At 43.2% G+C, this 13,919-nt stretch overlaps 2 protein-coding genes across 7 annotated transcripts in view; one reads left to right on the top strand and one right to left on the bottom strand.

The window, feature by feature from the left end:
• Positions 1 to 13,919, bottom strand: part of LOC100555440 (D-serine dehydratase) — a 459,449-nt gene that overhangs the window by 263,751 nt on the left and 181,779 nt on the right. The gene's annotated exons all lie outside the window — the stretch shown is intronic.
• The window catches only part of setd2 (SET domain containing 2, histone lysine methyltransferase), a 102,619-nt gene that overhangs the window by 43,883 nt on the left and 44,817 nt on the right, over positions 1 to 13,919 (top strand). For all 5 annotated transcript variants that reach the window (XR_001731049.2, XM_008123477.3, XM_008123476.3 and 2 more), the window contains 3 exons: positions 6,549 to 6,564; positions 8,169 to 12,664; positions 13,494 to 13,625. Coding sequence is in view for 4 of the 5 variants with exons in the window: in XM_008123477.3 (XP_008121684.1) it covers positions 6,549 to 6,564; positions 8,169 to 12,664; positions 13,494 to 13,625 (4,644 nt within the window). In the remaining variant the exon portion in view is untranslated. The remainder of the gene's footprint in view (positions 1 to 6,548; positions 6,565 to 8,168; positions 12,665 to 13,493; positions 13,626 to 13,919) is intronic.

Raw genomic sequence — 13,919 nt, 5'->3', positions numbered from 1 at the left:
GTGCTCTTGTCCCATTTTTTCATGCGGAGGAGCCTGTTGTCCGTAGACATCTCTGATCGTGTTGCCGGCATGTTTGCATCATCTCCCAATGGCCACACTAGAGAAATTGCTTCGTTCTTTTCTTTAAAAACTATATATACAAACACCTTGTAACTTAATTGGTAAAGGGAACACCTCTCAGTTGAGACCGTTCAAAGCCTAAATTGATGTTTGCTTTAGGACAAAGTATTGTTCTCATTGTTTGTCATCAGGGGGTTGTAAAAAAGGAGAAAGCAAGTCCTTGTCAACGTAAAATGCTATTTGAACAGATCTTTTCTTCAGTTGAAACCACAAGCGGTATCAAGGAATGACAAAAGCCACATTCTGAATTTGAGAATGATTTGAAGGGCACTTTGTGTGTGGTGCTTGTCCGGACTCACCCTTTGTGACTATTTGCTTACGTTGGCAACTGTTTACACTACTAAGTTGTCTAATAAGTTATCTACTGTATAACAGATATCCTTTTTTTGCTCGTCTCTGTGCAATTTTGGATTTTCTTGGCCTTAACATGGGGAGAGTTTTAATCTCCCCAAAAACACAAGGGCGTTCTTTGGGACACTGGGACTACATTATGATCCCTACGATTGCTTGGAGTAAATTAACTGTCATTAATTTCACTTAATCCTCAAAAACTAGTAATATTTTTTATCTCTGGGCACATTAGCAAGTCATTATCCAAACTTGTTCAAAATTGAAAGTCATTTTGGCTTTTTAAAAAACCTCCAGCGTTGACTAATAGCTACATCTATCAGCAAATGGAGTGACAGCGACGATCATTTAGAAACTGAATTTAATTATGGCGGGGCTTTATTGCTTGAAACTCCCGAGTAATCTTTCATTTATGATGTTGAACAGCCCTTGGGCTGCCTTCATAATATGGAAAGTGATATTGTCCTCCACTGTAAAAAAAAAAAAGCCCCGTGGTATTGTTTAACGTAGTTTAACTTTCCTATAAAAACTGATGTTAAAGGAATTTGGTGGTTTTCAATTTGGCAGGAATATAGGGAAAAGTCAGTAGTTTAAACTCTCTATTTGAATAACTAAAACCACCAGGTCTGAGACATTTGCCTTTGCAGGTGGCTTTTGTAATATCAGTTCCTTCGGGTCATAGAATTTTTGTGATCCAGATGTTATTCTATACCAGGCATGGGCAAACTTGGGCCCTCCAGGTGTTTTGGACTTCAACTCCCAGCTCTTTTGAAGTCCAAAACACCTGGAGGGCTAAAGTTTGCCCATGCCTGTTGTATAGCTAGATCGAGCCTTCTCCTTAATGTTGTTAACTTCACCATTTCTGTAGGAATTCTTTAAATTTTCTAGGGAACGATTGCTCTCCTATTAATCACGTGCATTTAGCGCACAAATTAACATTGATCATCTGATGATAATCAAAACACATCATTGGATGATCTAGAATTATATCAAATGCAATTTCCCCCTCTACATTAGCTCTTGGGTGTTCGAATGTTTTGAATTGCTATAACTTTTTGAAGAGATAAAACAAGATATAAATAAAGATAATAATAATAGTACAAGTTGATATAACCTGATGTATTCGCTGGATTAATGTGAAGTTGAATACAGACTGGCTCTGATGTTTGGCCCAATGCTACTGGCCCTGTTGTAATGGTCACACAGTGGTTTACTGTTTTAATTGAGTGTGATATTGGTTTTTAAGTGTGTTTTATGATTGTTGGTTTTTACTATATTTTGTGTTATATGTGGCAGTAATCTTGCCATTATGTAAGACCGCTCTGGGTCCCCTTGGGGGAGAAGAGCGGCATATAAAATAAATAAATAAATAATAATAATAATTCAGCTGAAAAATTTGCTGGCGGTTTTGATTCTGGAGATTTATCTATTTATTTATTGCATTTATATTCCGCACTTCTCATCCTGAAGGAGACTTAGGACAGATCACAGAAGACATATACGGCAAACATTTAATGCCATTATACACAGACAGGACAGGCGACAGATAGAGGTATTTATAGGCATTTCCCATATTCGGCGTCCTGTGGGTTGTGCTCGATTCCGGCCACAGAGGGGTGTTGTCGCTCCATCCTCCATGTCAAAGAGCCTTGTTCACAGACTTCCTTCTTTTTTTGATTGCCTGCTTAAGCAGTACCTATTTATCTACTCACAGATGTTTTTGATCTACTAGGTGGGCAGTGAGCTGGGCTGAAGGTCAGGCGCTCACCCCAACCTGGGTTTCACACTTCCAACCTTTCGATTGGTAGGATTTGTTGCATCTGGTGGTTAACCTGCTGTGCTAAAGCCCAGCCCTGCATAAGATAAGAGTGTTGGAGTAGTCCTAACAGTATATTTCAGAAGTAGCAGACTGTAGATTAAAGCATCAATTCCTACTGTTAAGGTAAATGGGTTTGTGCAGCTGCTAATAGTCGGGAAGGAAAAGAAAGGAGAGCAGAGAAGGAACAAGCTGGTCTCCTGTGGCAGGGAGTTCCTCAGTATCAAAGCAACCATCTAGAAGGCATTCATTTGTTGCTTTTATGCTGGCAGACAGCAGAGGGGGAGGCTTGTTGGTAAATTGTTCATAAATGCTTTTATTCACATTGCTAAGGTGATTTGTCAGCCGGTATATATATGTGAACAAGAAACTAAGAATAGATGCTTGTGTAATTGCAGTTGCCACGGTCTCTTCAGAGTCCCAAGAAAAGCTACCCGTGCTCTCCTTGCATAGCTTCAGCGCCGGCCATGGATACTGTATGGCTTGGAAAGCCACCATAGCAACATACGTAAATACCTCGCACAGATTTTTGCTTCCAGTGCCAGCATCTTCCAGAATATAGTTTGGGGTTTTTGTCTCATTGTTCAATTATACACGCTCTGAGGCTCTTGGAATATTGAGCTAACTTTCCCAAGAAAAGATAGTTTGAGCTAATTCACAACACGCAGCATGCATTTGTCACGCTCTGCCTTTTTTTCTGGGGGAGAAACGTATTTTCCATTCTGTCATAAGCTTTTTATGTCTTGTAATTCAGAGTTTGCCACTGATTCTATCTACATTCACTGAGATGGCCGAGCAAAGCAACGTTATTTCAAAGATGTGATTATAATTGACGTATGTTTACTGGTAATTCTATTTTAATATTTATGTGTTGTGGGTTTTAAATTGCATTGTTCTTTTAGGGTTTCAGTCAAGAAATAAAAGCATAATAGCAGCAGCAGTAGTGGCCATGGTAGTAGTAATAATAGATGGTTGTCATTCAGCTGTAGGTTGTATTGTGCTGTTACATGCACCTTTACTAAATTCACTGGCTGGTATTTGGTCTTTTGATGTATTTTCTATGTTTCTTCCTTTTCTTCTAGAATCTATAGAAGCCTGTCCTAAAACAGAAAGTGTTAAATGGAAATAAGGAAATTAGACATTCATAGCAATTTAGGTGGAAAATAAAATTCAAAATATCATCAACAACTTCTGAGTGTTTATAAATAGTTTCCATGATCTTTAAAACCTCATTATAACATGGCATGATGTAATTCAGGGCAAAATCTGCAGATCTGGAGGCAAGCCAATGCATTTCTCTGCCTTTTCCCCAAAACTAGTTATTAGAATACAACCAGTCCCCAAGTTTCGGACAAGATCGGTTCTGTAGGTTTGTTTCTGAAGTTGAATTTGTAAGTCAGAACAGGGACATTTTTTCAGGGACATGTTGATTGTTTCTTACTTGCCTTCAAGTTGATTCCAGCTTGTAGTGACCCTATTTTTATTTGTTTATCTCATTTCATTTTATCTCGAAGCTGCCTTTCACCAAATGATGATGGCCCATCCTTTGTTTCACAGAGAAGCAGTGCTCTTGGAGACTTCCAAGATGGTTGATACTTCATTTCAACCAAAATGTTCAGCCTATCTCTAGTTCAAATGCATAATACAATTAGAAAGTGTTAATTTTTGCATCGCTGTCAAAATGGGATCTGCATGTTAGTTATTTTCAGTAATTGATGTGAGAAGAGGCAAGGTGGGGATCAGTAAATAGTTCTTTGTCTTCTGGTTTATAGAAAAAGGTGGTTTGCCTTACCCTTAAACAGTGGTTCCTAACCTTTTTTTGACCAGGGACCACTTTGACCAGGGACCACTCTCCAATATTAGTACAACATGGGTCATGAATCAGTTTTTGGTCAACTTAAGATTCGGTTTGGTTATTTGGGATGCTGATTCAGAAAATTGTATTGGATAGACCACAACAGATCTAGTTTCTGATGCAGAATATATGCCATCCAGTAGTCTCCATCTGCTCATCCACAGAAAACCATATTTAACAATTATTGCTGATGTGGTCTATCCAATGCAATTTTCGGAATCAGCACATCAAATAATCCCAGGAACAGGCCTAAAAATGAAAGGTCACATGGAACTGCTCCACTCAGGGGGAGGGAGAAGGAGGAGAAGCAGCAGTCAGGAGGCTTGTCGCACGCTTTTGTGGGGAGTCAGCCTCTCCTCTCCCGATATCTCCGTTGCCTCGGCACTATAAGATGGTTTCGCGAGACTAATTGCTCTTGTTGCGACACTGTAGTAACAGTGAGGCCGCAGACCATATTTTAGTTCTTGGGGACCAGTAGTGGTCCACGGACTACAGGTTGGGAACCACTGCCCTAAAGGAAGCTTGTCATCTATCCTACCTGGCTGTTTGAGCATGTATGCTTTCGGGATGTTACTGTTTTACTATTTCAGCCTTGTGAGCAAGGATGAATGATAATTTGCACAATTTATCTCTCTACTGTAGGGGAATGATCATTTTTTTGTAAACCTTGCCTAATATTTTCACATCCTGAAGAAATCGTCATACGCAAAAATATACAGTTGTTGTGGAACACTCCTAGACAATCAGGTTTTTTGTGTGGAAGAACTAGCAGTTTTACAAAACATATATTTTCATATAAAAGTAACTACCATGTTTCCCCGAAAATAAGACAGTGTCTTATATTATTTTTTGCTCCCAAAGATGCTCTAGATCTTATTTTCAGGGGATGTCTTATTTTTCCATGAAGAAGAATTCACATTTATCGTTGAACAAAAAAAAATGAACATTTATTATATACTGTACAGTAGTTTTCATCACAAACCAACATAACCAAACTAGACAAACTGTGACTCCTGTCAAGAATTTCTTATTATTACCATTATTTCCATATACAACTCGTATGTACATTTACCAATCCTGCATGCTCTGGTTTTTTGTTTGGCGGGCGCTGGGCATGCTTCCAAACAAAAACTTTGCTAGGTCTTACTTTCGGAGGAGGCCTTATATTTAGCAATTCAGCAAAACCTCTGCTAGGTCTTATTTTTTGGGGATGTCTTATTTTCGGGGAAACAGGGTATTTTTGTGCAAGAATACTTTTTTTGCAGAATTTTTTGTGTGAGAGGTCTTTCTTGTGTAAGATTTACTATGCATTGAAAACAGCAGTCTTACACAAAACGCACATGACTATCAGGAAAGTGATTCCCTCCCTTTATAAATCTCTACAATACTCATGCAGAAAGTCTATACATGTACAATATTTCTGTGCAGAATAATTTCCAATAACCAGGATGTGCAAATACCACCAATCTTACCTTTCTTCCTTGATTGAGCTTCCCAGGAATTAGGGAACCCAAGCTTAATGAACAGGAAAAATATTCTTAGTATGTTCTTATGTTTAAATTTTTTGGAATTTTGTGCTGGGAAAATGTGGTTTTTACCTCTCAGGTTTGTAGTAAAAGTAGAGGCTGAATTATTCAGAACGTACCGGATTTGCGGGATGGGACACTTAAAACGAAACGGTGCTGGTGATTTGCTTTAACAAGGTTTACCCTATAAATGTATGTTGAATGTGAGCACTCTTCAGAGCAGGCATGGGCGAACTTGGGCCTTCCCGGTGTTTAGGACTTCAACTCCCACCATTCCCAACAGCCTCAGGCCCCTTCCTTTTCCCCCTCGGCCGCTTAAGCGGCCGAGGGGGAAAAGGAAAGGGCCTGAGGCTGTTAGGAATGATGGGAGTTGAAGTCCAAAACACCGGGAGGGCCCAAGTTCGCCCATGCCTGCTTCAGAGTGATTTATTTCCAAAACCAAATAACCTCTTCCTCCTTGGAGGTGGCGAGCATATGTTGTCCTGCACTTCAATTTGTCTTTCCAAAAGCCTGTCGAATTGTTACACAGGAAAGGATTAAGTCTTGTTTAGAAAACCTATTTTGAGGGAGAAGGCTGCGAGACCCTGAGATCCTGCTTAAAGTGGACCCACAGTTTAATTCTCTTCCCGTTTTGTGTTAACAGGATGCTAGACCCTGGAATGAGATGCTAGAGAAATCCCTAAACACGACAGGGCCAGGAGAACCGTGCTTTTAAGACCTAACAGTCACGTCCTTATTTGTAAACCTTCCCGTTTTCTGCAGTCAGGCGTTTGTTTATCTTGAAGTGAGGTTATTGTTCAGCAGAAAAGCAAAAGATTTTCCTGCTTTGTTTTTACCATTTGTCTTTCTCTTTTTTCCATATATTCTTCATGGATGACAACAGAGAAGAAGAAAATGAGGTGAGCGTGATTGAAGCCGCTTTGGGCCTCTGTATGGAGAGAAAGTGGGATGTAAATAAACAAAACAATGATAATAATAAGTCTCTTCTGGCATCTAAATGCAATCATAAATCTCTTCTTGCATCTGTTTTTACAAAGTGATTAGCTGTGCCCGGCCACGCGTTGCTGTGGCATAGTCTGGTGGTTAGGATCCCTCTGATTAGGAAGCAGCCTGGCTTTGAAGCTGTAAGGCTGTTCAGTGGTATTCAAGGTGGCCAGCTGAGGATCCTCCTGGTTAGGAATCAGCCTGCCTTTGAAGCTGCAAGGCTGTTCCACCATGGCAACGTATTTTAAAAGTGACGTTAGACTCCGCGCACAACTACGAAGTCCTCTGGGTAATGTAGTTGTTTCAGTTCCCGGGGGGCCTCTGCGCATGCGTTGTAAGCAGTTGGGGGTTTTCTGTTATTTGGACTTTATTTCTCTAGGTTTTTTTGATTGAAAGACATAGATTGGATGACTATGCTTTTTGTGGCCAAATTTGGTGTGATTTGGTTCAGTGGTTTTGTTGTTTACTCCGTGGGAAAAATACACATTACATTTTTATATATATAGATGATAAATTCCTTATAAATTATCACTGGCCAACACACATTTGGGTGCATGAAATATTAGCCCTGTTTTTGGATATTTTCGACTTGCTGAGTCCAAAAATGGCTCCAGATTCCTCCCATCAGCTCTAGTTTTCGAGTTACAGAACATATGATGCCATCTATCAGTTTCCATATCCTAGCCTATGGAAATCCATGATGACCATATCTAAGAAACTAGAGCAGATCCAATTTTCTGAACTGGTTTCCCAGAGAACCCCAAAAACAAGCTTAAAAACCAAGATACCAAGAATTTCTTTGGTTGGGCTGTGTTACAATTGACCCATGTAAAATTTATGTCATTTCAAATGTTGCTTTGTGGGCAAGAGCATTCAAATTTTTAGGGCAGGATGGGCCTTTTCAAGAAATCTGTAGAATTAATACAGTCTTCATACAGTGGCCCACATTGGATCTCTCAGCCCAAATACTATTTCTGATGAATCCAGTTGGTGTGGTTCAGTGTTTCTGAAGATGTTAATTCCTCGCGTTGCAAATTCTTGCCCTTTTCTCCTTGGCTGTTCTCCCTTTTCATAGAATCATAGAGTTGGAAGAGACCTCATGGGCCATCCAGTCCAACCCCATTCTGCCAAGAAGCAGGAAAATTGCATTCAAAGCACCCCCGACAGATGGCCATTCAGCCTCTGCTTAAAAGCCCCCAAAGAAAAAGCCTCCACCACACTTTGGGGCAGAGAGAGAGTACCACTGCTGAACAGCTCCCATAGTTAGGAAGTTCTTCCTAATGTTCAGGTTGAATCTCCTTTCCTGTAGTTTGAAGCCATTGTTCCATTGCGTTGTAGTCTCCAGGGCAGCAGAAAACAAGCCTGCTCCCTCCTTCCTAGGACTTCCCCTCACATATTTATACATGGTCCTTATCATGCCTCCTCTCAGCCTTCTCTTCTGCAGGCTAAACATGGTCTGTTTTTAGTAATACTTGTTTGGAAGACCTGATTTCACGCGCCTCTTTCTCTTTGGCTGCAGGGCAAGGGTGACAACCTGCAGAAGCCCGGTTTCGTCAAAGGGCCGGTGTTCAAGGGAATTGCCTCCAGCCGTTTCTTGCCCAAAGGGACCCGGACAAAAGTGAACCTGGAGGAACAAGGCAGACAGAAGGTGTCCTTCAGCTTCAGCCTCACCAAGAAGACCTTGCCAAACAGATTTCTGGCAGGACTTGGGAATGATAAGCAAAATGAGACGTCGGGTTCCCCGGCGGCAGCCCCTCCGACCGATTTGGCTTCCAAAATCAAAATGGACTTAGTGGACTCACCCAGTGCGGTGGAGGAGTTCTCACCACCGAAGCCTAAGGTGGAATTAGGCAGGATTCATTTTAAGAAACATTTGCTGAACGTTACAACAAAGCTTCCTTTAGCAGTTGCTGCGGCGCTTCCTCCACCTCCGCCACCTCCTCCGCCTCCAGCACTTCAAGCTCCAGCGGATGCATTTGAAATGGTGGAATTGCCCCCATCACCCCCTCCTCCTCCCCCTCCTCCACCACCTCCTCCCCCTCCACAAATGGTGTCCACACCAGCAACAGTGCTAACCCCACCAGCTTTGTCACAAATCCCGTCAACGCCAGTCCCCCCTCTGCCACCATCGCCTGTAGAAACCATTGTGCAGATGACAAAAGTGCCCTCGCTGAAAACATCACAGGAGACTTCAGAAGCAGATGTTCAAGAAAATTCTTCTGTCTTGAATGTTTCCATAGAGCATCTTCCTGAAGCCGTTTCCGACGAAGCAGAACCAACCCCGACAAAAGGACATTCCCACAATGGGAAGGAGGAAGAAGTTTCCGATGGCTCAAAAGTTGCTCCTCAAAGTTCTAAGAAGCAAGGCTCCAGGAGGAAGTTCTCGCTGTCTGATGTCCCAGCCCCGGGTTCCGAATCTGACGAAGATTCTGTAAGAACCTCTTCCAGCCAGAGATCCCATGACATTAAATTGCCCACCAGCTCGGAGAAAGAAAAGGATTCGCGAAAGAGCTCTTCTTCTCACAAAACGGAAGCGCCGTCAAAAACCTCCTCACGCTCTAAATCTGACCGAGATGAAAAGTATTCCAGCTATTCTCGATCCGAGAGAGACTCAAGGTACTCTTCCAGTCGTTCCAGAGCTGACCGAGAGAGGAGGCGAAGTAGATCTCGTTCCCGTTCTAGGTCAGAGAGAAGTTCTAGACCCAGTTCCTCCTATTCCAGATCGGAGCGGTCACATTACTATGACTCGGACCGAAGGCACCACAGAAGCTCACCCTACAGAGAGAAGAGCCGATACTCTCGTTCCTACACAGATAGCAGAACCAGAGAGAGTTCCGATTCAGAAGAAGAATACCGAAGATCATACTCTAGTAGATCTACAGACTCGCGGCGTACCTCCTCTCATTCCTCATCCTACAGAGACTCTAGGACCTCTTCCTCTTATTCAAAGTCCGAACGGGAAAGTAGGACTGAATCTTCTCATACTGAGTCAGATAGAAAAGGAAAGTCTACAAAATCGGAAAGAGAATCAAGAAGGACTTCAGAAACTGACGGTTCCAGAAGGTGTTCTCCTACCGGAGAGTCGCGACATCGAAGTGGAGCATCCCATTCTAAAGCTGACAGCAGTGTGACTTCTTCCCGACACAAGCCCACCTCTTCGAAGACATCTGTTCCAAGACCAGATAAATTTAAAAGTTCTTTCTGTTGTACAGAATCTGAGGAAGTCAAAGAGCAGTCTAATTGTATAGACTCGGAGGCATCTTGTGTTCAAAGCTGTGAAATAAAAACTGCTGTCCCACCGAAGCCAGAAACAGACAGGACTGTTTCCCCATTAAGTCCGTTACGTGATTCGCCTTCTTTTAAAAAGCTAGAAGAATCAAAAGAAGGTTCTCCTATTTCTAAGTCAAATGAACTTGCAGGAATTGATAGCCATGACAGTATTAAGGAAGTGGACTCTTTTGTCACGGTAAAACATGATATTACGCTAACAACTTGTTCTACAAGAACAGAAACTAATTTAAACGGATCCCCGGAAAGTACACAAAACGACACTGCAGTGTTCTGTAATTCTGAACCGGAGGTCACAGTATCTTCTGATAATAGTCTAGATAGATCTGATAGTTTAGATACGTTTGAGGCACAATCTCAAATCAAAAGCCCTCATTTGAACAAGACACCATCTAACGGGGTTCAAAGTGTGTCTCCTTCTAAAGAACAGGCCCTGGGCGATTCCCTGCTCCTTTCAAGTGAATCCATCTGTTTGCCTATCAAAAAGGAAGAAGTTTTAATTCTTTCTGAATATGAATGTGTCCCTTCCTGTACTGAGAATGTAAATCTTTCTGAAATTACACAAAACGTGGACGATCAAACAGATCCCTGTAATCAAGCCAAAGATCCAGTCCCTTGTTACCTTTCAGACGATGCCACTCCTTTGTATTATTCCGAAGTGGAAATTGAAGCTGAGCCTTCAGATGCAAAAGCTGCTCCAGGATCTTTCACGGACGTAAATGTAGAGCCATGCATTGAAACATTGAAATCTTCAGATGTAGAGGACCAAAATTCATTGGGCTGTGCACATGAAGGTGAAAAATGTTTGAAACAGTTCAATTCAATAGAGAGTAGCCCAGCCAGAGATTCTTCCATGGAAGAATCCCTTGTGAACATGGAATTAGACAATCAATGTGTTGCAGAGCAGCAGCAGCAAACGTGTGAAAACGGGTCCTTGGAGTTAGAAACAACCTTGCAGGAGAAGGAGGAGGAAGTCTTGGAGTGTTCTGAAGTAGCACTTGAACTAGATGTCCTGCAGGTTGAGTCCGCCATTGAAAAGACAACATCGCCTTTAAAAAACGAGCATTCGTATTATTTAGAGAGATCGATACAAGACCCAGAGAAAGAAGAACCCAACGGAGATGAAGACTCCCTTGCCCTGGACGAAAGAGCCACATCTGGGTTGGACGACTGCTCTCCTGAAGTCTTTGTGATGAAGGACGAAAGCTCAGTGGTGGAATCGGACTTTCCAGGCGCCCTCTCCCCTTGTGATATTCTTGTTGCCGAAGAAGAAACAGAAACTGTACCCGAAGTGACCAGGTGTGACAGTAGCCGCAGCAATCCTGAACTCACGCCTGTGCACAACGAAGACTATTCGGATCTGGCTGAAAGCGGGAGTGAGCAAGGTAGCGATGAAAGCGACACGGAGGACTCTGATTCAGACGACAGCAGCATTCCAAGGAATCGCCTTCAGTCGGTGGTGGTCATTCCAAAGAACTCAACGATAGCGATGGAGGAGAGCAGCTCTTGTTCCTCACGGAACAGTCAGAGCAACAGGCGCTATTTGGACCGCTGGGAAGAGGCACGACCGGAGTCCAGCAAGTCCTTCTATGAGGATGCACCAAATGACCTGGAAGCCGGTCACGCTCTGCAAAATGAGAGGAAGTGTCTCTCTTCAAGAGACATGGAGGGGAACCTAGCAATATCTGCTGAGCCTAGCAGAATGGAGATGGCAGACCTTCAGCCCAGGATCTCCCAGCCTCAGAGTGATGACGTGGACAGCACCAGTCAGTCCGATCAAGCGTCAGATTCCATTGGCAAGCCAAATCCAGAAGAAAGGGTGGCATTGAGCGAAACAATGTCTCTAGCTCGATTCGTTGGCGAATCCCAAGAACACGAACTGCATTACTTTCCAAGGAACTTTGAAATGACTGACCATATGTCTAGGTTGCAAACCAGTATTTCAAAGCCAGACAGCCAGCAGGGAAAGCCTTGTTTCGGGGACCTCCCTGGTCCCGGAGGCCTCTCTCGAGAAGATGGTTTCCATTCGACAGAGGAGTGGGACTTCTCCCAGGCAGAGAAGCCCAGTAGTACTTACCAACAGCCTGACAGTAGCTATGGCATCTACCCTGGTTATGTGTACCCACCAAACTCAGGACCTTATGTTGGGTCTCACAGTTACTGGCACGATAACGGCTACTGGGACCCAAGACTGACCCACAGGCCCTGTGAGATGAATTACGAGCGGATGCAAGGGCCGGTCCCAGACTCCCTCACGGAAGATCATGAAGAGTATGAAGAAGTGGACCACTGGGTGGATGAAGGCCAAGCCTACTTCCCCAGCCAGTCGGTGAAGTACCCGTCCCGTGACCCGAGGGAGAAGGGATCGGTGCAGGCCCACGAGATCAGCAGCAACTCGGTGAAGGAGCCTGTAGCCGCGAGCGAACAAAAAGAGCAGGCCAGTAAGGCTTTGGACAGAAATGACATGAAGGAGCGAGGACCACTGAAGAAGAGGCGGACGGATTTGGAGAGCGAGTCGGAGAGCGACGGGGACTCCCAGGAGCGGAAGAAGGCCAAAACGGAGGGCGAGCCACTGCCCGCTGTGCCTCAGGGGGACTCTTTGGGGGAGGGCCTGCTGTGTTACATGGAGGACTTCAGAGACCCCCAGCGGTGGAAAGAGTTTGCCAAGCACGGGAGGATGCCCTGTTACTTCGACCTCATTGAAGAAAACGTGTATCTGACCGAAAGGTAATTGCCTCTGAAAGATCATTTACCCACCAGCATGGGGAATGGGATACTTTAAATATAGTGTTAGATGTTTGCTGTGATTGATTTAGCTCAGGTGTAAAGGGGACTTTGTCATCTGAACTAGCATGTCATACTTCTTATGGTGGTCTCAAGTAGGATTACAAGGATCAGCTGTTCCTCAACAGGTATTGATCCTTTGGAGCAGAGTGAGCTTTCAATGGGAAGTTTGACACTTGGTGTGCTATCCAAAAGTACAAAGAGATATTTCGGACCCTTTGAGACAGAGAGAAAGAAACTGTAGCATAACCTTTTGTAGATTAAGTCTACTTCCTCAGATGCTTTGGGGACATAGATTAGGTCTTGGAAAGCCTATGCTACAGTTAGTTGAACGCTGTGAGCTGCTTTGTGTCTCGATTAAGAGATAAAAGCAGAATCGTCATCATAATTTCTCTCCATTTCAAAGGTGCTAGAAAACTCCTTTGCATATTGATATTATTACCATGACTATGTCTTTGAATTCTGTTCATAATTGGTTATTAATAATTCAGGATTTTCTCCTGCAAGCGTAGTTTCGTTACATCCATGTCATCTATGTTAATTTCCCACCCCTGAGATACTGTCATCTACTTATGTGTAAATCTAGAAACTTGGTCCAGAACTCACCCCAAGAAACCGGGGTCCTCTTATCCAGTGTAAATAGTGTACCTTAACTCTTCCCAAAAAGAGACGCACCCCCTTCTCTGAGTGAAGTGGCGCAAGGCTGAATACATCCATGCTGCTGTATTTTCAAACTCTGAATAAAATTCATCTTCTGTGGGATTCTGCATAGGAAGAAGAATAAGTCGCACCGTGACATCAAGCGGATGCTGTGCGAGTGTCCCACGCTTTCCAAAGACGAGAGGGCTCAAGGAGAGGTGGCCTGCGGAGAAGACTGTCTAAATCGTCTGCTCATGATAGAATGGTATGGATACTTTTGCCTTTTGATCTGCTGCCATTTGTCACCGGCCTGTGCCTTGAACGGTAGCAGAGGGACAAGAACGTTTGCCATGAAATGCATTTAAACTGGTCATAGGAAATAACTTGTGCAAATGACAACAAAATGACTACAGTAGAGTCTTGCGTATCCAGCCTTCACTTATCCAACATTCTGTATTATCCAACGTAGTCTGCCTTTTAATAGTGTTTTTGTAGTCAATGTTTTCAATGCATTGTGATGTTTTGGTGCTAAATTCGTAAATACAGTAGAGTCTCATCC

Source organism: Anolis carolinensis, chromosome 6 (genome assembly GCF_035594765.1).
Source record: "Anolis carolinensis isolate JA03-04 chromosome 6, rAnoCar3.1.pri, whole genome shotgun sequence".
Lineage (NCBI taxonomy): Eukaryota > Metazoa > Chordata > Lepidosauria > Squamata > Dactyloidae > Anolis > Anolis carolinensis.
Note: the sequence above shows the minus strand (reverse complement) of the source record. Positions and strands in the feature narration are given on the sequence as shown.